The 24,604-nt window shown below is 36.1% G+C and overlaps 2 protein-coding genes across 5 annotated transcripts in view; both read right to left on the bottom strand.

Annotated features, from left to right (window-relative positions):
- Nucleotides 1-3,836: 3,836 nt before the first annotated feature.
- Nucleotides 3,837-19,887, bottom strand: LOC128209404 (protein dispatched homolog 3-like). 2 transcript variants are annotated; one of them, XM_052913427.1, is made up of 13 exons: nt 19,539-19,887; nt 15,831-15,934; nt 15,245-15,311; nt 14,029-14,224; nt 12,075-13,846; nt 11,434-11,658; nt 11,027-11,152; nt 8,857-8,979; nt 8,538-8,664; nt 8,140-8,267; nt 7,876-7,953; nt 7,417-7,587; nt 3,837-6,200 (listed from the first exon to the last, which is right to left on the bottom strand). In XM_052913427.1, the coding sequence occupies exons 3-13, from the start codon at nt 15,251-15,253 to the stop codon at nt 5,733-5,735; spliced, it is 3,423 nt and encodes a 1,140-aa protein (XP_052769387.1). In that variant the 5' UTR covers nt 15,254-15,311; nt 15,831-15,934; nt 19,539-19,887; the 3' UTR covers nt 3,837-5,732. The 2 variants fall into 2 exon arrangements, with proteins under 2 accessions (XP_052769387.1, XP_052769386.1); XM_052913426.1 differs by having other exon boundaries at nt 15,245-15,347; nt 19,539-19,886.
- Nucleotides 19,888-20,677: 790 nt separating this feature from the next.
- Nucleotides 20,678-24,604, bottom strand: part of LOC128207735 (protein numb-like) — a 28,358-nt gene continuing 24,431 nt past the window's right edge. For all 3 annotated transcript variants that reach the window (XM_052910848.1, XM_052910845.1, XM_052910846.1), the window contains one exon: nt 20,678-24,563. In XM_052910848.1, the coding sequence (XP_052766808.1) occupies nt 23,974-24,563 (590 nt within the window). In that variant the 3' untranslated portion in view covers nt 20,678-23,973. The remainder of the gene's footprint in view (nt 24,564-24,604) is intronic.

Here is a 24,604-nt window from a genome sequence, read left to right on the forward strand (position 1 = left end):
GCCATTGAAAAAACACGTAGGCTTTTTGAATAATTACCTCTCATAGTATTTAAAATGGCTAACATTCTATTTTGTCCAATGAGTCGGCAATACTCAAATATAAAATATACAATTATTTCAGTTATGATTTTAATCAGATGACGCGGTAGATATAGATAGTGGATGACCCTGTAGGTGGGTAGTTTATACAATATAAAGTAGATCACTAAAAACTAAAAAGATTATTAGTATGGACCTACAAAAATCATTGGTCATGCGACTGCGTCGAATCAATACATTTATTTACTTACAATCTTTAGTGGTCAACATAATATTTGTCCAACGAGTAGACAGTATTTTTTTTCAAATGTTCCAATACATTTGTTTCAGTTCATTAGCAGTCATGTGTCGCATTAAACCATTTAATTTTGTAAGTACATACTAACATTCTTAAAACATTACTAAACCTATAATTGGTAAGAATATTATATATTAATGTATTGTTTTAAAGGAACGACGAGGAACATAAACTACATAAATGCGTGGATTTTTTGGTATTTTGGTGATTCAACATAAGTTGCAACTACGAAGCAAACATAATAAAATAGGAATGTCTGTAAATGTTTTAGTGATTTGACATATATACATAAATATATTGCCTGCAAACGTTTTGATTAAATGCACTAATGTATATTTGGTTAATGGAAAAATAATCAGACAAATCTGAATCGAACTTCCTTAGAATCAAGCCTTTATTAATGATGTGAGAGATAGAAATGGATGACGTCGAAATTTGTACGGAACAATAGTTTCCTTTTGTAGTTTTTGTCAAGCTTTATCATATTTATTTGACTGCACAGTTATATATATGTTTAAACAACATAAACATCGCAAAGTTACATTCATGAAGCCGTTCGTGTTTCTTTAAATGAGAAAATTAGAATTCGAAAATTAGCCCCCCCACGCCAAGATAACGTCATTATTTCACTCTGAAATTAAACGAAAACATAGGTAGTAAATCGCTGCACAGTAGGTAATTTTAGAACTCCTTTGAACATAAAGGTTGGTCCGCCTTGCTCTACCTCGTTTGATTCAAGATGTAACTAGATCAAGCACAGTGTCTACATATTGTTTGAACGGCCCTCGTTGAGAATGCTGCCTTACAATTCTCGGCACAGATGTCGCTCTCTGTCAAAAGGTTTGCTTAATTATAACATTCAACGTCTACAAAGCATCTGAGAGGCGCATGCATGCACCCACAAGCCTCGTTAGTCACCAATGTGTACACAGCGGTTTCAAAAATAGACGTCCACACTGGTTATCAAACACTAGCATTTCTTCCTTAACTGCGTTCGCGTTTGCCTCCCTTTAAGATTTTAACAATAAATATGTTCAAGCAGATCAATAAATTTTGATTATTTAGTCAAGACATTATTTCACAGTCGCCAAAATTCATTTTAAGGCGAAAATTGAATTCACGTGCGAACGTTCTACGGGCCGCAAAATGATAATCGATAATCGGCCCGGGCCGCAAAACTGATAATCGCTGAGTCATGCAAATAATCGCGAAATCCCTGTACAAATGTGTTACTATATATACAATATTTACTAGTTAGCCATTGAATATGATCTGATATTCTCTTTGCAGGAAGTCATGTTGACTCATTAAATAAAGATTATAAGAAATACATATTAGTTGGTAGACTTTCATATTGGTGTATAAAAGTTAATTTGCACAAATAATTAATACATCTGTAATTGACACCTATATTAGAGACGAGTTCAAAGCTGTGACTAACGCGTTGTGTACACACCGGTCTCAAAAATAGTCAGTAAGACCGGTGTGTACACAACGGTGTTGACATTCAAAAAGCAAAACAAAGGGAGCGGCAAAATTGAATTTACTTGAAAAAGAGCAACTGTTCATACATGTTGACATCATTAATACGAGGTATTGGTTTATCTAAGTACAAACAGTCGTTCTATTTGCTAGGTGTTCATGTTTATTGAATTGAATTCAGTTATTCAGACCATGAACAGAAAGATGTCAGTGATTCGTACAGAAAAATTCGGATAGACGTTGTGGACTGTTCAAAGTGATCAATTGAAATTGGAATGGGAACATAAAAGTGACAACATAATGCTGTTTGCATGTTTGGCTCGCTCTCAAAAACGAAATAAAAATAAATTTAATTTGAGAGTGAGTTAACTCATCGTTGTCAAGCGAGAGCAAAATAAGCACAATTGGATAACAGGTAAACTTTAAAAAGCAAACTGTAGACTTACAAATAAGAAAAACATACATATGTATTAAAGAGGTTAATACACGGCGTAGCCGGGCCGTTGAGTGATAATTGGCCCTCGTGCTCATAATGGCCCTCGACTACGTCTCGGGCCATTATGAGTCACTCGGGCCAATTATCACTCAACGGCCCGGCTACGCCGTGTATTAACCTCTAAATATTTAAACAAAATATATCATTTACACGCAACTTAAAATTTTTCAATCACTTTTCCACATCTTAACATGTTCATGTTCTTGACAATTCTAGTAGCTTATGGATGAAGAGGAAGAAATAATTATATATCTGTGACTTTCTCTACATTTATATAAATTTGCGTATGTCATATTTATTTTCGAAGAAAATGGGGGTATACATGTTCCTCGAAATCAGTTTAGGGCCACACTTTACAATGGATATATCTTATATGTTGCCAAAGTCATTTAAAAATAATCCCCCAAAAAATGTAAACGCCAATTATTTTTATATATTATAAACGAAACGGACACAGAAAAGACAATTAATAATACAGGAACTCGAAATGTTTAGGTAGCCATAAAATGCAATGAATGAGGCCAACTTGAAATAATAGATTTGCAACTATCGGTCGGTCGGTCAGTCTGCCTGTTGATCGGTAGATTAGTCTTGTCCGTACAGTAACATAGGACATGAAACTTCAACCATAGGCAATCAGATGACCGCTATTGGTGTGGAGGTTCAGAAAGTCAAAAGTCAACGTCACTCAACAGTGTTATGAAAACTGTTTGACGAAGGACCATGAAACTTCAGGGGTGTGTTTCCCATGACCAGTATGCTACACGATTCGTGTTTGTGGTCAGGAAGAGAGTATAATTGCATTAATTATATAACTTTCATTACGAGACATTCCTCTCAGAGGGAGATAGTAAAAAGTAAAAAGACCCAAACTACGAGGACAGCAATTTTAACATGTTTATGGGCTGGATAGACACATATGATGAAAAACTTTCCATACATGAAGTCTTAAAACCAATATATATATTTCTTCACCATTTTAAATGAAACGTAGCGCAGCGTACGTCGCTTACAGAGCCCATCCTTTGAGAGTATCGTTTCTGGAAACTTTAAGTCTTCAATTTAAGCAAAATACTGCCTTCCGACGTAGCATATATGACGTAATTTATCACGTGGTTTTCAATACCTCTGCGCCTCGGTCAATAGGACTTTCTGCCGGTGAATATCCGATCCTATTCAATGGCTCACTGGTCTATGTATAATAATTGAATTATATGACTTGCATTGTATGTATTGGAATGATTGAATCTTTGGTGATATTGACCTATTTCAAAATATATATTAGATATTCTTCTTCTTCTCCTTCTCCTCCTTCTTTTTCTTATTTTTCTTCTTCTTCATCATCTTCTTCTTCTTCTTCGTACGTGTTTTACCAATGGCAAGATGTATTTATTCATTCATTTGTTTTATTACCCTTTGTCAATCATTTACATCGGCCAGTTATTATCTGTGCGTTAAATGGATAAAAATAATATAAGACACGATTGGACATGGTTTGGAGATGTAAATACTTAATACAAATACAGATGACATTTTATTCAAAATATATATAATAATTGACAAATAAAAACAAATAAAAATAATAAAATTATTTAACAACTTACATAGAATACAGTTATTTATAATTAAAAACAATATTGCAGATTCCTCAATTTATCTTTGTCAGTCTCAACCTTTGTAGGGTACCCACTCTCAAACACTAACGGATAACCTTGCAGTCCTACTGGACTTGACCTACCCCGAGAAATGGTCCAATACCTTGCTTCTAATTGTGAATTTTCCGATTTCTTTACCCTGGTACCTCAAAACTTTTAAATATTTAGAGAAAAAAAATCAATATGATTTTGATAATTTGTGTCAGATGTATTTTAAAAACAATGAGATTTCTCGTCTGTTAGAAATTCCCATATATGTCCAGTAAAGGTCATGTCAAAAGAAGTCATTAACTGACCTCGGCAAACGTGCATACCAAGTCTAAAGACTATGGACCAAAATGCAATAGTTATAAATCGGAAACGAAAGTTTGACTCCGACGAAGACAACGCGAACAAAGTAATCCGAATGTGTCAGCCATGCTTTGTCGGTGACAAAAAAATAAATATCATAACTAAGGACGACGTAACTATTTAAAAATGCTTAAGAAACGGTACATAGTCACAGTAGGTTAAAAAATGTAAGTTATACAGGGGTGAGATTCTAAAATTGTAACATTCTTAAAAAAACATATATTGGATAGAAATAATAACAAAAATCATAAATTTGTCCGTATAGATACATATTTGAATTGTTAAAATGAAATGTAAAGTATAAGACACTGTAAGAAACAACAATAGCGCAGCCATCGAAAGCCAACGGTCGTCGGTTGTTCTGTTCTTGTTGTTTCTTCAGTCGAGAACTGGTAATAAGGGAATATACAGGGATTTGGGCCTCGCTACATATGCTTCAGTCACACTGGTAATATCTGTATAAAGACTCCTGTTCTTTTTCTTATTCTTTTATTTCTATCGAAGTTATTACCAAGCTAGTTGCATGACTTTTTTAACCTTTCAATGGGAAAACTTGAACATTATTAAAGCTTTGAGTTATTGGCCTTATTTGAGAATAGTGTCACTGTTAACATAATCATTATGTACAAAATTCATTTGGTAACCTTGAAGGGTTTTATAGTAGAGTGAGAGACTTGCATGACGGACACACAAAAATGCCAGATGTATGCGCCTTGCTACTTATTTAGTGTATTTTGTTACAAAGTGACATGTGAATATCTTGAACGAACGGCTAAGTTGTGGCCAAGTTTAGACATTACTTTTTCAAGGGCATAACTGTACAATCATTAAATGATTTATGAGCCTTGCTGTCCATGTCTCTAACAACATGTGTACCATAATTTATCTGAATATCACCAATGGTGTTTGAGTTATGGCCTGGCTTAGAGTTCTTGCACATCGATGGTGTCGAACACCACCACGACGACTTCAAAGCTTTCACAATAGCCCGACGTTTTGCTTTGAAATCGAAAACTCTAAAAATCGACATTTAAAACATTGCGTATAATTATATGTTTCAGTGGGCTATCGGTTATATTCCACCGATAAAGCACCAAAGACACATGTTCACGACTGTGCCAAAGAATTCTCGCTGGCTTTAAAGGTAGGGACAATTATATCTCAATAAAAAATCTAAATATGACCGGGGATTACAAAATGAAATTATTATATCACATTTTTTTTAAATATCGCACTCACTTGAAAGCCAAAACAAATGTCAAGAGAACAAACCAAACATGATTATATAAATATGTGTGCAAATCTTGATTAAATCTCAGATATATGACTAACAAAAAGCGACCTTTAGCTTTCTGCAACATAGGAAAACCTAAAAGGCATTGAATTCCGGACATACACCTTCAACACTCTGTCATGAAACATCCGGCACATCTGCTCGGATTGTCTTGCCTGTTTTTGGTCTGAAGTGGGAGGCACTGATCTCTTGCTTCTGGTCCTCCTCCTTCCTGCCCTTCCTGGAGCGGCACCAGGCCCGTACGCGCCTGAACAGAGCCAGAAGGTTCCCCGTGTCCCCTTCGGGCCCAACTAGTCCCATTAATGTCACAAAGAGCCCCATCGAGAAAAACAATGAAAACCCGATGGTAGAAAACATAAATATGCCGAACTGTAAAAAGAATGATAACTGAGCTAGAAACATAAACAGTGAAGCGCCGAGTGTAGTTATCGCTCCGAAGAAAACGGAAACGGCCATTTCGTCGAGCATGTCCCTGACACGCATGCGCCGGTCCTTGTGAAGCGAAAGGCTGTATCCTTCCGCCAGGTGGACGACATAGTCCACGGTGAGGCCAACAACCATGCACATGTTTAGCGACACCAACACCTGGTAAAGAGTCGAAGCACAATTTATTTTATTATTTTTAAAAACAGTCAAAATCAAACATAACATAACCATGATAAGTATATTGCCTAGAAATACTTAGTACAACGTTCAGATTTTTTTAGTCTGCATGGGAAGGTGTTTTTCTTTGGTAAACCTTTACAAACAAAATCTATATGCATTCAAATCGTAAGTCATTTAAAATTTCAATGTCAGTACAACTACATGTGCACAACATTACATGGTAGGTTTGACATTGCATAGCAGGTGTAACATTGCAGGACAGGTGTAACATTCAATGGCAGGTGTAAAATTCCATGACAGGTGTTACATTTCATGGTAAGTGTAACATTCCATGACAGGTGTAACATTGCATGGCAGGTGTAACATTTCATGGTAGGTGTAACATTGCATGGTGGGTGTAACATTGCATGGCAGGTCTAACATTGCATTGCAAGTACATTGCATGGTGGATGTAAGATTGCATGGCAGGTGTAACATTGCATGGCAGGTGTAACATTGCATGGCAGGTATAACATGGCATTGCACGTGTAACATTGCATAGCAAGGGTGTAACATTGCATGGTTGGTGTAACATTGCATGGCAGGTGTAACATTGCATTGCACGTGTAACATTGCATGAAATGTGTAACATTGCATAGCAGGAGGGTAACATTGGATGGCAGGTGTAACATTGCATGGCAGATGTAACATTGCAAGACAGGTGTAACATTGCATGGTGGGTGTAACACTGCATGACAGGTGTAAGACTGTATGGCAGGAGTGAGATTGCATGGCAGGAGTATCATTGTATGGCAGATGTAACATTGCATGACAGGTGTAACATTACATGGCCGGTGTAACATTGCGTAACAGGGGGGTAACATTGCATTACATGTGTAACATTGCATAGCAGGAGGGTGTTACATTGATGGCAGGTGTACCATTGCATGTGGGTGTAACACCGCATGGCAGGTTTAACATTGCATGCTGGATGTAACATTGCATGGTAGGTGTAACATTGCATGGCAGGTGTTACATTGCATGGTAGGTGTAACATTGCATGGTAGGTGTAACATTGCATGGTAGGTGTAACATTGCATGGCAGGTATAACATTACATGGCAGGTGTAACAACATTATGGCGCTAAATTACGTAAACGGAATGATCCTTTTGAATTATGAACTTCAATTGTGAAATGCTTAAGCTATACACATACCCCGAGCTTCCATCCACCGAGGGGTATAACACCGATGACGCAGACGGTGCTGCAGCACATTGACAGGGTGGCCAGAAAGCCCGTGACGACATTTCCGGTGGCGAGCACAAGTATCGGGAAGGCTAGAGAAACTCCGATCGCAATCCCATATATCGCATTCTGGGCCAGCATCTGTTATACGTTATACTATCAGGTTAATGCGGATCGCATTATTTTTTTCAATGCACAAATACAAAACTTCCGTCGAATGCATTTGAAATTACGCATGAATGTGCTGCAGTAATATGATGCGATAATTTGTCATTACAGTTTTACGTCAAGCAGTATTAATTTTGTCGTTTTATATACCTGAGATTATAGATTTCACAAACAACTAAGCAAACGAACTCAACTGATTCAATTTCATTATAGTTCGTTTATATTATCAAGTTATACCAATAAGGATATATTGGGTCTAACCTGTGAGACAATTAACCAATGCCAGATGTAGCGGGTCACTTGGAAACCGTTCTTCATCTCAGTCGGCATTGAGGCCATCTGAAACACGGATAGACATTTGGCATGAAGTTCAATACATGTCATGTTGCTCCGTACGTCGACGGTGATGGTTGCTGTAACCTATTTTTATATTATTATTTTTTAGTCTGGCTGATCGAAAACAAAGTATTATTGGGATAATATGTTCCATTAACTAGTTCGACTGCAGGGAACGGGAATCTGTACCTCGCTTGTGACAAACTCTTCCCACAGGTCCATAACTGGAATACCCTCGCTGTAGCCTAGCGTCTGGTACCGGAGCGTCGTGTTCACCTGAATACCCACGTACCGGATGTTGTTACCGTACTTAAATGCTGAAACAAGTGGGTGCATGTGTATGTAAAAGGTAATAATCATTTCAAGTCATTTGAAACATTGAATATACGCTTTCCTCCCTCCTTTTTTACAAATATGGTTCTATCGTATACGTGTGGTGCATTTTGTAAATGGCAACGTAACAAACCCAAACAAAGATGCAAATAATCATACAGTATGTAACAGGGGAGTCAAAGAACAGCCTACGTATATGAATGAACAGACACTGGTGAATAAGCTCGATAATGAGCTTGGTTTAAGTTACTCACTCGAGTTCGTGAGAATCGGCTGTGTGAACTCGGCTTTCTCTTCGCCAATGAGATGGTCAAACAGGTAGAAGTCTTCCCCGTACTCGTTCGTGTAATTTTTGTTGTTCAGCCAGTACGAGATGGGAATCTGAAGATAATATTAGATGATTAGTTTCTTCGTCACTGCAACCACTTGCAGGTGTTCAGAATTTAAACCGTAGCATCGGTTTGGTTTATACCAACGTGGACAGATTTCACATGGACTGCACCGGCCTTGCAACTGTTAAACGCCGCAAAAACATACCAATTTTATCGTTTATCACCTGTAACTGATTATTACCTCAAGATAGTGTGCGTACGATGAGTTGAATTTGGTCGAGTCATAGAAACTCGTATGAGCTTTCATAAAATAGGCAGTCTTGTTGTAGTCGTATGTGAGGTCCCAGTTTGTTCCCTGTTCAGCCTGAAACATAGCAGTGACATATAGCTGAAATATATCTGTGTTTTATGCCTGAAATATAACGGTAATATATGCCTGCAACATAACGATATTACATGTCTAAATCATAATGGTTCCATATGGCCTTAAACATAATGGTGTTCTTATGGTTATATGGCTGAAATATAATGGTGTTTTTCGACTAAAACATAACGGTGCCAAACACGGAAACATAGTGTTATTTGACTAAAACATAACGGTGCCAAACAGCAGAAACATAGTGTTATTTGACTAAAACATAACGGTGCCAAACAGCAGAAACATAGTGTTATTTGACTAAAACATAACGGTGCCAAACAGCAGAAACATAGTGTTATTTGACTAAAACATAACGGTGCCAAACAGCAGAAACATAGTGTTATTTGACTAAAACATAACGGTGCCAAACAGCAGAAACATAGCGTTATTTGACTAAAACATAACGGTGCCAAACAGCAGAAACATAGCGTTATTTGACTAAAACATAACTGTGATCTATGACTGAAACATCATTGTATGGTGGCATATTACTGCCGTAAGATAACCTGATAGCGTTCGCGAATTGTTTCGTGTTAACCACTTAATTCTCGCGATAATGATCTAGCTATCTAGTTAATATTCGTGTTACCTTTTTGGTAAGATAAATATCATAATACTAAAAACAGGCTTGAAAGTGCCCAGAACTGCCACCTTTTACTTTTTAGCTGTACAACACTAGCAGGTTAACCAGTTATGGTTTGCGAATTTCACTTAATAAGTAGCATACTAACTGGTTAACGTAATAAGATTCGTATTACAACTTAGCTATAAATGTTAACAGAATCAGTCGCTAATAGGTTAACTTGTTATGGTTTGCGAATTCCACTTTTAAGTAACATAATAACTGGTTAACTAGTGTTTGAAAATCGGACTCCATTTGCTATCGATAATCGAATCGAATCGGACCAAGTATTTCGATTTACTATCGGACAATAATCGAAAGCTTATAATATCTTTAAGGAATACATTATTTATAGTATAATCATGATCACTTAAATGGTTTAATCTGGAATCAGCACGTATGATGCTATAATCATGGTTTTTGCAACAGTAAGCATATATATACTTAACCTTTTTATGTATTTAATAACGTAACGAAAAAACATTACAACAAAACGCATACGTGTACTTAATAATTGAACATCAATTGCAAAATGATGCACACCGCATCAAGTAAGTTATCTTAAGCGCTTTATCCATATAAAAGCATATTAATTATTTGTTAACCAGCTTATCATCCAATAACCGGTAATATTGAAGATTTTATTAAAATATCCTAATTTCATAAAACTTCCACAAAAAAGTAAATTTGTAAATAACAAACGATGCAAAAAAAGGTTTCAAATCCCCAGTATTTTCAGGTAAGACCGGACCCACTACACCATTGCAATAGATTATTGAGGTTTCATGAAATATATAAACAATTAGATGAAAAACAATTTGTAATTTAGGGAGAGTTTGTCAGTTTTTAAGTAAAAGTATTTACATTCACCACACTCTTCTTTTACCGCATAACAAAAAATACATAGTTACCGGAAGTTACATTAGCGACATCGATTTTGGACAACCACTATCGATTGTCGCAGACATAGCATTGTCAGCGACGATTTATCGATTGTATTCGATAATCGTTTAATCACTATGGTTAACGTAATAAGATTTGTGTAACCACTTAGCTATAAATAGATTTATACGGATTTGTTACTAATTCCTGATATATATCATCATTTATATTTGTCATGTACATTTAATATTCAAACTTAGTCAATTTGTGTTCATAACGAGTCTTCGAAGACGGTTCAAGAGGCCTGGTCGAGCACTCACAAATGTCCCAATCACGCAAAACACTTGAGTCTCACTCACACCTGTGAATACGGAGAGGGGACCTTTCACTCGAACATATTTGAACCGTTTTGTGATTAGAGAGGATGAACTCATTAAGTGTGAGTGAGAGAGATTGTTCTGAATTCGGCCCTGAATATGTGTGGCGTACCTGTAGGAAGGTGTCTAGGTTGGCCATGTAGCAGTTGATTTGCAGATTCCCGGTAGTGTAGTCGCGCTTGATACGCATCTTGTCCGCCTCGCTCGAGGAGAGGCTGAGAAGCTTGTCACAAAGCGCCTACGGGTGTCATGAAAGTTTATTAGATCTAAATCTGGTGAACTGGTGAATTTCGAGCAAATTGGCAATTAAAACATAATTATGTTCTAGTAATTAATAATATGATGTTGACATTAGTTGAAACTTTACTTTATAAAAAATACCTTGCCCATATGTTGCAACCAGAATTGAAGCAGGCGTAGATATGTGATATTTCTAAAACTGAAGCAGATTTAAAACTATATTTGTCATGTTTGTTCCTGGGTATTCATTCTATCATATACATACAGTAAGGTTCAAACCTTCATAGCAGTTTGTGCAGCAGGGGTGCTTGGATTAAAATCTGGATCCCATCGGCGCTTTCCATCGCACTCCGGCGTGGAAAAGTGGCAGTCCTCCATGTCATTGGGAAGCATGCCCCAGGCGATGTAGATGATCAGTGTGCGGTCGGAGTCGCTCAGCACGAAAGATTCGACGGAGTGGGTATCTGCGATGGAGTACACGTGGCTATCCTTCAGTACCTTCAACTGCAAGATCGAAAGAAAGCTGAACATTACAGGATGAAGCAAAACCGGTTCAAAAGATTCTATAAAACCATTGCTTATTTCGTACATACACCACTTCCCAACTCGAATGCATTTGAATACCATATTGATTTCAGAATGCTTTATAAAATCAATTTCACTTCAGCAATGTTTTAATCCAAAGAATAGTGCAACACTCGTCCGTTTTCTCAGATAATCAATGGAATAATCTCCAGAAATAACTATTACCTTGCTATAAGAAACATTTAACGGTTTTGAGTTATGATCAAACGTAGTTTTTGTACGACGACCATCTACGGTGACACTAAGGTTATTTATGAAGCAATATGTGCACTGATTTCTTTGAAAAACAGCCGAGCTGAAATATCAAAAGACCAAAAATAAAGCAGGGTACATACGCCTTCGTTGTCCGGTTCGAGTTTGGATGCTTGGTAAATGAAGAACGCTAACACGGCGACCTGGACACCAAGAATCACCCAACGAAATACTGGGTGCGTCACGAACCACGAATATCGGTTTCGGAAAAATCGCACCATGAACGATTTCTGTTTTCGCTTCATGGGTTCAGGGCGGGCGTCATGTTTTGATGATGCTGAATTGACATAAGGGACATCGCCGTTCGCCTCAAATGCTTTATTTACATGTCCGATCGCAAAACCGTTATCTGTCCCGTTCAACGCAGGCTTAGTATATCCGTTGTCTGTTACTTTTGTTTTTTCAACTGTTATCCGAGTAACAAACACTTCATTTTCTTTTTGTAAATTAATAACACTTTTTCCCTTTACATCACCATTACCTATCGCAGAAACATCGGTGTCAGTCAAATGACTGGGTTTGTTGCCATCACCCTCTTCAATTTCTTTCTTTTCACTTTTTGAACAACATGTACAGTTTTTCTCGCAAAAAATAAAACAGGACCATTTAAATTGTTCAAATTTTTGATGGTACAGGTTTACAACCGTAGGAAAATACAATATCACAGAAGTATAATTGACAATTATGACAAGACCAGAAAACACACCGAATGAACGAGTTGCTAATAAAGGGGATATGGCACTTGCAAAGAAAGCTACTGCTGTCGTTATTGAAGTAAAGAGCATGCTAAACACTGACTTTCTGTAAGCGTCTGACAACCTATGAGCAAGACTGGGATAGTTTTCATATGCGGTGTTTCTCCATACGTCATAAAATACAAAAATGTCGTCTGCTCCAATACCAAGAATGATAAAGAGGGTCAAAATGTGAAAAAAGCCAATATACTTGAAACCGAGAACGACCCGGTAAACAAGATTAGCGCCGACAAAGCTGGTCACAATACTGAGAATGGCGAAGCCACTCACCCACAGTGAGCGAGTATGTACGAGGATAAGGATGAAGATGAAACAGATGCTTCCTACGGCACACAATACATCCTTCATGGCCTGGTTAAACACGTCCTCGAGCCAGAGCATCTGTGAGAGGTATGAGAAGTCCATCTCTTTGCAGTCCGTGCGGGTTCGAACAAGAATGGGCTTCATGTCGACCACCTGCCAATCCCTGATGTGGGCCTCGTACTCTTCCTCCGTGTCGTATCCATTTAACGGGTAGCCTAGCTGAACCATGGACCGCGTGATCCCCGAGTACGCCTTGCTCGCTGTTATCTCGTTGTCCTTTCCGAGGAAAAATCGGAATAGGCCAGCTGTGAGGTTATTTGTAGACGCCTCGTATAAAACGGCATTGATATTGTTATAATTTGAATCGTTAAACACTGCATTTATACTGGAATAAGATCCGTCAAAGAAGCGAATTATTGACAAAGGCTTTTCACAGGAAACAACGCTCTCCAGCTGGCAATATGTGCTTTGGTATTTCGCAACCGCTGTCAGTTCATTTTCAATAGATTCAATTTTCTGCAACCGTTCCTGCGTAAACACATTGCTCCCCATTCCATCATAAAAGAGAAATATGTCCGCTCTTGCATAGTTATTCTCTCGGAAGTTGGCGGAGGGCGTTCGGCTGTAGTAGGCATCAAACTCGTCCCTGTAGTGCCAGGCGAGGTCCCGTGGCCGCCATGGCTGATCGTTTATCTCCAGTGGCAGGTTCTCGAAATCCACCGGAAGGAGATCGTAGCCCGAGGCCACAAGCCCGGCAGATATCACTACCATCAGTATGTGACCGCCCAATGCCATTACTGAAAGAATTATATAAAGACTTGTATGTGTGTACATTATTTTATTGTTTCTAGATAAAAAATAGTATTCGTGTACTTAACAAGGCAAGGTATTCATTTTAATTAATACTTTTTACACAAAATCATTTCCAAAATCAGCATTTCCAAAATAATAAAGTGACCCGATATGTAAAATAACTTACGGAAGGCTCGAACCGGATACTTGGTGACCAGTTTGCAGTAGAGGAGCGGCTCCCTCTCCCGCCGGCGCCGCTGCCGTTCCAGGGCCTGCATGTGATCGAGGTCTACGGTTGACGCCGGCGAGTCCATCTCGATCAGCGTCCTTCCGGTCGACGTATCGGGTTGCACCCGGTTGGGTGACATCCCGGTGCTGATTTTCTAAAACGTTGGTAAAAATGCCATAAATATTACATGGGTACAGGTCTTTTCTTATTTAGGGATGTGGTTGATGCCTATCTTATTGGTTAACGGTATTCGGGGGCTCTTTAATGAGTACTCAGGATTCAGGGTACGAGGTACGCAGAAAATCTTGCATTTTTGATAATGCAGATTTGCAAAGTAGAATAATATTAATTTGCTACTCAGGATTCGGGTAGGAAGCAGTATTCGGTAAGTTTGCAGAGTGGGAACACCCGCAAGGCTGTTCTCAGTACTTATTTAAATTCCACGAGGAGTATAAGTATTGTGATTATAACATTGTTCTTGTCCGAGTGGCACTATGTAATACCCAAACAACTTCAGTTCGAAGTGCATTTATGTATATTGTATAGCATTTCGTATGCAATTAGTATATATAGAGAACGAGGGGTCATACCATGTCAGTATGAAACATATGAATACCAAGTCCTGGTTAATATTCAGACAATACTATTTCATCTGTTATCATTATGAATATTGATCCACTACACTAGCTTTAGCAAGGCAGCTTATTACATGCAGTCGTCGTTCACACTACCACCATCGGTTGCCAAAGAGACGCACATGAGACTACGAGCTTACATACTATTAGATTACTCGGCTATGGTCCACATTGAACAACACCAATGACCACCACTGACAAGTGAACAAATGCCGGAAATGTTTCCAAACTTTGACTAAATGTTTGCAAATAAATGATGGTAACAGGTGTTGAAATTTTGTCCTGTTTGAAATTAGAACACCTGACAGATCTGTCAGTACAAATAAGGTTGTGCCGCGCATAGCGACATTCATACATACACGCGAAAACAAAACAACGAAAATAAATTGGACGAGTCCGAAATGATAAAATATACTTAAATAAGAATATATTTTAATATGGGTATGCCATTATGGTGACGATTATACCAAACGAAGAATAAGAACATAAACGAAAGGTAAACAAACAATATATCTCGTATATATACAACATAAACTTACGTCGCTCATTCTGTTGTGTTTTCTTCCAGTCCAGCCAGCGTTCTAGATGACCATATTTAAGTCCATACTGAAGTTAAACACATCGACTAAACGACTGATTTACCTTAAATAAGGACATTGACTTTAAGAACATTACGACTCAAAATAAGTTGCAATGATATCGTATTTCAGACATATGATACCGAAGCCTTGAATGTTATGTTTAGCTGTACTACGCATCTTATTATGCAAAACATCTTGGTACTCGTATTTATAAGTGCTACATATTTTTGCCAATTTAAGATTGTCTACGGATCTCTTAATTCTAAAAAAAAAATCCGAGATTTTCAGAACGAGGACAGTGTCTGCTATAATGTGTGTCTGGCCAACTTTAGCAGTATAATGCTTGCTAGTGGCACTGGTCCAGATATGGTAAAATACTATAATCTAGCACAAAACCTATTCAGTAACATGTTACACTAATTATAAAGTACATTTCACCAATCAATTCACATTTTTTTACCATTTAGATGCGCTTCAACAGATTATCTTCCATTACTATGTGTTGTCGACATGAAAGACTATTCATAAAATATGGGTGTCTTACCTCTACAAAAAGAATTCCACCACTGCCTTATTTCCGTTCACCGTACTCGGCATGTGTTGTACATGTATATCGATCTACAACACCACTCCTTTAATGCTGTCTTCCTGATCAAATAATATTTCAGGGTATTAAATGTTTGACAAGTTTGTAATCAACTAGATATAGAAAATAACATTTAACAATTCACCTTAAACGTCACTAGTGTCTGCTAGATTTTGCCTTACATGGGAGTTATACACAGCAGCTACGAAATCGTAGACACAAAAAATACAATAGATAATAGAATGCCGGCAGGTAGCCGGAAATCAATTGTTATACAACCTTTCGACATAATCTTTAATAACACAATCTACCCGCGTTCGGTGCACGAGTACTAAATGTTGGATCAATGAACTCGATGTTAACCTTTCTGTTTGAATACCTCTGATTATGCGTACAAAGTGTATTAAATGCATTAAAATGTGCACTGAATACGACTATAAAAGTACACACACTAGCTGGGAGTATGATTAAATTGTCCCAGGCACAAGGCAGACGCCCATGATTTTATAATATGATATATATTCGATGATTTGATTTTTTACTGCATCCGGATTAAGTTTGCTTATAATTATCATCCACTTACAAAGCATATATTTCTTCGATAGGATTGACTTATGCAAAGGCACTTGTTTGTTATATAAGATTCTACCAGATGATATAACGTACAAGTTTAATCTTTTCTTAGTAGAGTTAAAATTTAAAACTAAGATACTGACGATTAGAACCCTTCTATAAATTTTGATATATCCTCAAGTAGTGTCTTTATATAGATTTTGAAGATATATGTTCACTTGGCTGAGTTGATATCTGAGTACGCAGATAACACCCGGATTTTCCACCAAGTTTTGTTCCACGGGGTTTTACTTTTCACTGTTATTTGGCACAGGTGGAAAAATAGCTTTTAAAGCACAAATCAAGTCCCGTATATGATTTTATTTTGTGTTTACCTTTCATTAACAAAAATTTGAGGCAATAACACAATATATGCAGTCCAAAACATAATTGTATTGTATAACGGCGATAACGCTTATGGTTCCTGGACTGTGGTTAAACCAACTTCGAACTCAGACAATTTCAGGTGTCCATAAAATACAGATAAAAAATAAATTCCCTGGTGCGGCCCGGCCATGCATATTATTTTGTAGGGCTATATAATCCTTCTAAACGGTAGAAGCTCAAAACAAGAAAATGGCTGTAATGTCATTTTCATACATTAAGCTCAAAGCTCAGACTCAATGCCATAGGAATTTAAATTACTATGTATCAAAATATGTTGCAGGTGGCCAACATAGATGAACAATAGAGCTAACAACACTTCCACTTCCACTAGCGGATCCAGGGGGTCGCTCCATGAATTGAATCGTCCAAGTTTACTTTTTATTTCAATACAGGAGAATAAACTCAAAAAATGCACCATTTCGGACATAAACTGTTAACATTTTCTTTCACCTATGTCATGTCCTGGGTCCGCTCCTAACTGTCTTTGTTTGGCTATAATCAACATGTTAAAAACAGTTGTATATTTTAAGAAGATATATATACTAGTAAACCCCTTATATATATATACACTATTGATTGATTTCAGTGTAAGATCGTATTTTATTTCACGTGTGTCATAAAAACATATTTTAAGGAGTGAAAATATAGTGTGTGTTTTTCTTTTATTACGAGTGAAATAAATACGATCTTCATCAATTATTTTTCTGTTTCTTTGTTTTTCTGTGATTTGTTTTGTACGAAAGCAATGTTCGAGCATTCAGCTTCAAAATTCAAGAACATTTTTGAAAAACAGGATTATCGTGTTTTTTTCTCTAGTATACGGTAACTTGCTTATTTAAAAAAATATCTTTATTTAAACCATAAGCAACTTTTATAATATCAAATTATTTTTTGGCAACATTTTCTGGTTCAAACGTGATGTGATGTGTTTTGTTTTCATCAAGGGGAAGTTACTACCATGAATTTAAAAAGTAGTTCCAAAGTTAATATTTTTACTCCTTAGTTTGCAATGAAAATATAAACTTGATATTTTCGCTCTGTCATTGCACTGATAAAACTCCATGTTTCATCGAAGAGCATGAAGTATATCAAAATGTAACAATAAGTTTAGTTAAAGAATCGCTGAAAATTACGAAACAGGTTTCAATTCATAATGTACAATTTTAATCAAAAGTACGGCGATAAAAGTAACAAAATGTTGTCGAAAACTACTAAGTGTAAAATACTTGAAACAAACTTAGAAGCTTTTTATCATTATTATTATATGCAGTATACGAGCAAATGCCGCAAAATATAAACAGAAAAAAATATTAATAATCAAATATTGGTTCCTTTAATTTCCATGATTTACTTATGTACACATCATACTTAATGCTAAAAACTGCATTTCAGTGGATCAAAAAATGCTATCAGTGATGTCCAAATCTTAATGCAACTTACTAGTTACCACTACAATGAATTGATGACATGTATCAGCAGTCATTCACTTTACCTTCACATTGAATATGTTTTGTCAATAAATGCGAAGCCATTGAAAACATCTCTATTCTGACAAATAAACATTTAATTTAAAATGCATAGCCTTAAAAGAATCAACAATAAATAACAAATAAATTAATTAAATAACAAAGCTTTATTTAAAGTCACAACATATCCACATGTACACTATTGAAGTATGTTGACTATCTTTATAGAAGCAATGCCACGGGTGTTTTAAGAACTTTAAAGTACTTCCAATAATCTGTGTTAGGTATTGAAATTGTATCAAAGTCTTTATAGTAGATACGTTGAACAAAAACATATTAATAGACTCTGTCACTCCCAAATACTTATTGGGGCATTGAATAATAAGTGTGTGTGCACTTACTAAAGGAACGTTTAAACTTGATAGATATTCTGTATAGACAAAATTAATATTTCTGAAATTTTGGCACCCTATATTGAACGTTGTGTTATAATTTTTGTCTTTTCATAATATGTTTCTTTTGGCACTTGTTCAATTGAAATATTCGCATTCTAAATATTTATTTCAGTGAAAATGGTTTTATCTGTTGTATGGATTCTATTTGTATATGCTACAAGTACGAAAGTACCTTAATGCGTTGTTGAAATAAATGGTAATTTGGTAACAATGATATGCCGGGGAAACTTTGGCAATATAATACTGGCTAGTGACGCTGATACAGTTTTAGGTAACTATGCTAAATCTAGTACAACACCAAAGTACAAATTTAGTACGTTTGCACTATGCGCTTCAACAGATATGTACCTCGGGTATCGACCTTCGGAAAGTAGTTCATAAACGAATAAATGCCCTTTTTTCATTCAATCAACGTGTTTGTTTTTCCCTTCGTCCATACTAGTTCGCCTTAGACTGGTTTTCGTTCTACCTAACCTTGGTCAATATATAAAATGCTCAATAACACACCAGTATACATTTGCCATTGGGTATATTCAACAGTGAAATGGCGCTTTTCTAATACTACCCGGTTTATCTAGCATCAAAATCGTATATGTCATATTATTGAATACCTATAATCATCGTATTGATACCTTCTTTATCGCGCCCTATAGAGTATACATGATGAGTCAATAGAAACAAGAATGACAGTGTAATACATATTATGTTGACAGGGAAAGAATATTCAGAAAATATTAGTGTCTTACCTTTACAACAAGAATTTCACCACGTGGATATTTCCATTCACTGTGCGCATGTACATGTATATCGATCTACCATAACGTTCTTTAATATTGTCTTCCTGCTCGAACAATACTTCAGGATATTAATGTTTGACAAGCAGTCTAGTTGGTAATCGACAAGATATAGAGATTAATGTCACAACTCGCTTTTACCGCAAACAGTGTCCGCTAGTTTGTGTTTAACGCGATAGTTAAATAACAGTTCTGTTTTACAATCAGAACAAATAACAATAGAATGCCAACTGGTGACCGGAAATCAATTGCTATACAATCTTTCTATAAATAAAATTAAATAACACAATACACTTAAGGTGCTACCCGAGTTCGGTGCAGAAGTACTTATGTGTTGGATAAATGCAGTTTCGGGTAGAGCAATGATCGATATGAATGCCTCTAGCTAAGCGCACAAGCATACCCCGTGCATTAAACTGTGCAATTGGATAAAATCGCGACTTTAAACATATTAACTATGCACAAAACAGACGCCCATATTTTATAGCGATTTTAATCTTGCAATTTTATGTATTTCGCTACAGAGAACGGCCTTGTTTACGATTACAAAACGTATAACCAAATATGACCTTCCCATATAATTATGATCCACTTTTAAAGCTATAACCGGGCATCCTACCTCGACAGGTTTGACTTATGTTAAGGCACTTGGTTGTTATACAAGATGATATCTTTCTGTAACATTACAGAGGAGACATCATGCAAGACCGAAATAAATTATGCCAACATTTCTGTGTTTTGGCTATTTTGTTTTCTATCTTGTTTTGTTCTATAAAACACGTTTCATTAAGCAATGCATACAAGTCGCAACATTGTTCCGAAGATATTTGATCTAGAACAAGATTTGTTTAATAGTACTTAATTTTCTTTAGATTACGCCATGTCCTATAAACTATTGACAAATGATCAAATCAATTAACATTCATCTTGTAGTTACTACATAAACAAAGGAAGAATTACAACCATTGAATGATTGATTAATGACAATGACATTGCAGCTATGGGGCTGAAGTAAGTGATATCCTCCATAAGTGAAGCTGCGCACTACTTGTAATGGTGGCCATTGGTGGGCAGGAATGAACAAATACAACTACGGCTTTAGCATTTTAATTTCACTTGTTAACATCAGTATTAATATAATAATAGCTATGTAGATTAAATATAAAACAAATTATACCAGGAAGCAAAGTAAAAACCCTTGGTTTAAAGGCAACATGGAAACTAAAACAAATGCAATTATTTTCTAATTACAGTGACATGTGTATTGTCAAAGGATCAATTTTAAATATCAGAAATCAGCAAAAGTAAACACATTAACATTCTCTTTCTTTTCATTTATTTAAGCGTGACCCTTAATGGCTTGTAAACATCAATATGCATGTCCTGTCTAGGGTAATTGAAGCTCAAATAATTTAAAGATTTAATGCATTGCAGTTCAAAAAAACACAGAAGGAAACTTGTTTTCCCAAGTTAATATTTATAACAATAATTATCGTAACAGCCAACGCGGGCTTTTAATTGCAAAAAAATATAATAAGCAAAGGTAATAGGCACAAAATGAAAATATTGAGTATACAGAATCACGTTTATAATACAGCAATCTTGATTACTAAAACCTGTAAAGCAAGCATTTGAATTTCCAACATTAAAAATTCATGAAAATCTTGTTCATATTTAATAGAACATAAAGACTTATTTAATAACAATATTCATTAAAGCCATAATTTGTGACAGAAACATTAAATTAATATTTGTTTTAGTTTCAATATTTTTTGAAGGAACAACCACATTTAACCATAGGTGGCAGTATAAGTCAGGGAGGGTGAATTTTAAATATAATTAAATACATAATATGTTACATATTTATTTATGCATATAATTACAAAAAAATCATGTTTTATCATTCCTGACCGATATTGTCGTCTATGGTTCAAAGTTTATAAATGGGAGAAAGTGAGAAAACCAAGGGTGCTGGGATTAACGGCTCTGCTACAGTGGATGGTATCTACACTTTGTACACAACTGATATGTACAGCCATACCTGCTACACCTGATAATACGTAAATGAAATAAAAGTATCACAAATATCTATTAAATCCTTATCACAACACTAGATTATCTTAAAATGGACAAATGGTGTAAAAACATGGTAAAAGAAGAGTACTTGAACTTTAAAGACAATATAAAACCTGTGCTAGGTGCCAGTAGGCGATAAAACTTTGAACACATGAGAGCCTCAGTGATTGTTTTAAGAAGAAAAAGAGTTGATACAATATAATATATTGGTACATAGTTACAGGAAAATAGTATAATATCCTGACATTAAAATTATAAACAAGAGGGCAAAGATGTCCCTATATCACTCAGCTGATTGGACAAAGGGTTCCATAGTTATGAATTGGAAAAAAATACTGAATGTGGCCAGCTTGTATGCCACTGGTAAAACTATAATAAATCCCTCCTTTTTCTTAAACATGCATATATAAACATAAAATGGATGTACTTGTTTAAAAAGTTAGGAAAGGCCATAACTGTTACAGCACATTGTTACTGTAAAAAAGTTCTTGAAGATTAAAGTTGATATCTTCAATCATTGCAAAGCAATAAAATAATTATAAAAAAGTTATAATTACAATAAAAAAAGTCATAAAAAATACCAATTTGATAAAAGGTTTGATTAAGGAACATTCCTGTAATATCAAGCCAATGGTTTCTGAAGAGAGTTTTACATATAGACATAAAGTGGAAATGTTGTTACTTTATTTGACATGGGAAGAAAAAAATTGATAGAGGGTCACCAAAAGAAAATACCTGTGTAAAATTATTTTCCATATAGTGAAAAGATACCCCGCCCTCTCGCCGCCATTTTTTTATGAATCAACATAGAAGGAATTTGGAAGTCTAAGGAACATTTCTGTACCATTATTTTAAAAAAGGGCCAGAGGATTCAGATGCAGGACAGACAATCACCCATCACAATAGCTCACACTGAGAGCACTTTGTGCTCATGTGAGCTATAAACACCTACTTAGGTAGTTTGAGTGTAATTTGAACAATGATCATATTTCAACTACACTTGTATTCGAATCAAAGAACAGTTCACAACATTTGATACACTTACTTGACCTGCAAGCTCTCACTAAAACTACATGGAATACAAAATTGTTCAAATGGTTGTTAACAGCCATGGTGTTGTGTTTCTATAATATTTTATGTGTTGAAAATAACTTAATGAGGAATACATAATATACATATATAGGTATATGCACAACATTGTCAGTAAAAATAAGTCATGAAGAAGTAAAGTGGCATTTCCATCATTTGTTATGTATTGAGCGTTATAAGAATCAGTTTTGATAGTGGTCACTATTTCAATTCTTTGCATTTTGATCATTTTTTTTTATTTGGTAACAGGGAAAACTCAAGTTAATGTTTCGATAAGGTAGCTGGCTCCACATGACTCATTTTTGCTGATTATACCACATACTGTATTTCTAGGTTCAGTTCATATACCACATACTGTAATTCTAGGTTCAGTTTAGATACCAAATACTGTAATTCTAGGTTCAGTTTAGATACAACATACTGTATTTCTAGGTTCAGTTTAGATACAACATACTGTATGTCTAGGTTCATTTCAGATACAACATACTGTATTTCTAGGCTTGGTTTAGATACAACATACTGTAATTCTAGGTTCAGTTTAGATACAACATACTGTATTTCTAGGCTTGGATAAGATATCATTATTTAACACATATCCACCAAGCAACTAGTAATTAGCAAAAACAAGTGATCGATAGTTAGCATGTACAACACGGATGAGGAGCACGTAACAAGGTCATTGCTGGATGATATGGTCAACGCCTAGAGCACACCAAAAACATGCTCTATGACAAACACAGGTGAATGACAGGGCAATAGTTTACAGGATTTTAGCACATTCTGGTACACTGTGGTACATATTTCACAACTCTATAATTTGTTTTCATATGTATGAGATGAGGCATTTTTATCAATATACTGGGGTGAATAAGTTTGATGATGAACGTTCAGTTATGAATCTACTTAGAAATGCAACATGGTAACAATTTGGAGAAAACACACAATCTCTTACCAAGACACGTGTTGCCTTGACACCTGTGGGATAAATATCTTTAAATTCACAGTCAGTTTATGTTGTGTAACTTCATACTTTCTGAATTAATATTAAAATAATTTTAAATGGTTTCTGAGTTCCTCTAATTGATCATATTAAGCTATGCACCATTTACACAGATCATAAACCATTCATTGTAACCTACACACTAGTTTAAATGTATTAAAATACTTAAACCAATATTTGTTTAACATACACAATATCAGACAATGGGAAAATACAAAGGAATCACAATTCCATCTTGTATGTGGTAACAGTTTTCGTTGCAAATGGGTTTCCAGCACTGTTAGCCCTAGGGGCAGCTTCTGGTTTCCCAACATTCTTTGCTGCCCATGCCACATCAAAAGGATCGAAATTGTCTTCTGTGTTATTTTCAGATGAACTATTGACTGTGGCAGTGGTGTTTGTGTTATTAGCCACTGTTGGGGCTGGTGGAGGGGTAAAGCTAGCTGCCCAGTTCGAGTCAGTACCACCATTTAGTTGAAAACTTTGGTGGTGTGCCATTTCTAAAAGAGTTTTCTTATTTTTGTTCTGATTCTGCTGGTTTTGCCAGTCAAACAAGTTGCTAGTATCAATGGAATGACTTCTGCCCTGTTGTTGAAGGAAGGGTTTGTGCCCCATGTTGACCGCTGGGGAGGTGCCAGCCATGGGGGCACTTGCTGTGGTTGCCTGTGACGCCACAAATGGGTTGGTTGACGGTGACGGTGAGGCATGCCCAGGGGCAGCTTCCAGTTGTGAGGAAGGACTGCTGCAGTGGGCTGGGCTCATGTGAGCCCACGGGTTGGTCTGGTTTACTGGGACAGGTGGGTGCTGTACAACTGAAATATAAAATAAAATGTTGCTTACCATATCTAATTAC

This window comes from Mya arenaria, chromosome 11 (genome assembly GCF_026914265.1).
Source record: "Mya arenaria isolate MELC-2E11 chromosome 11, ASM2691426v1".
Classification (NCBI taxonomy): domain Eukaryota; kingdom Metazoa; phylum Mollusca; class Bivalvia; order Myida; family Myidae; genus Mya; species Mya arenaria.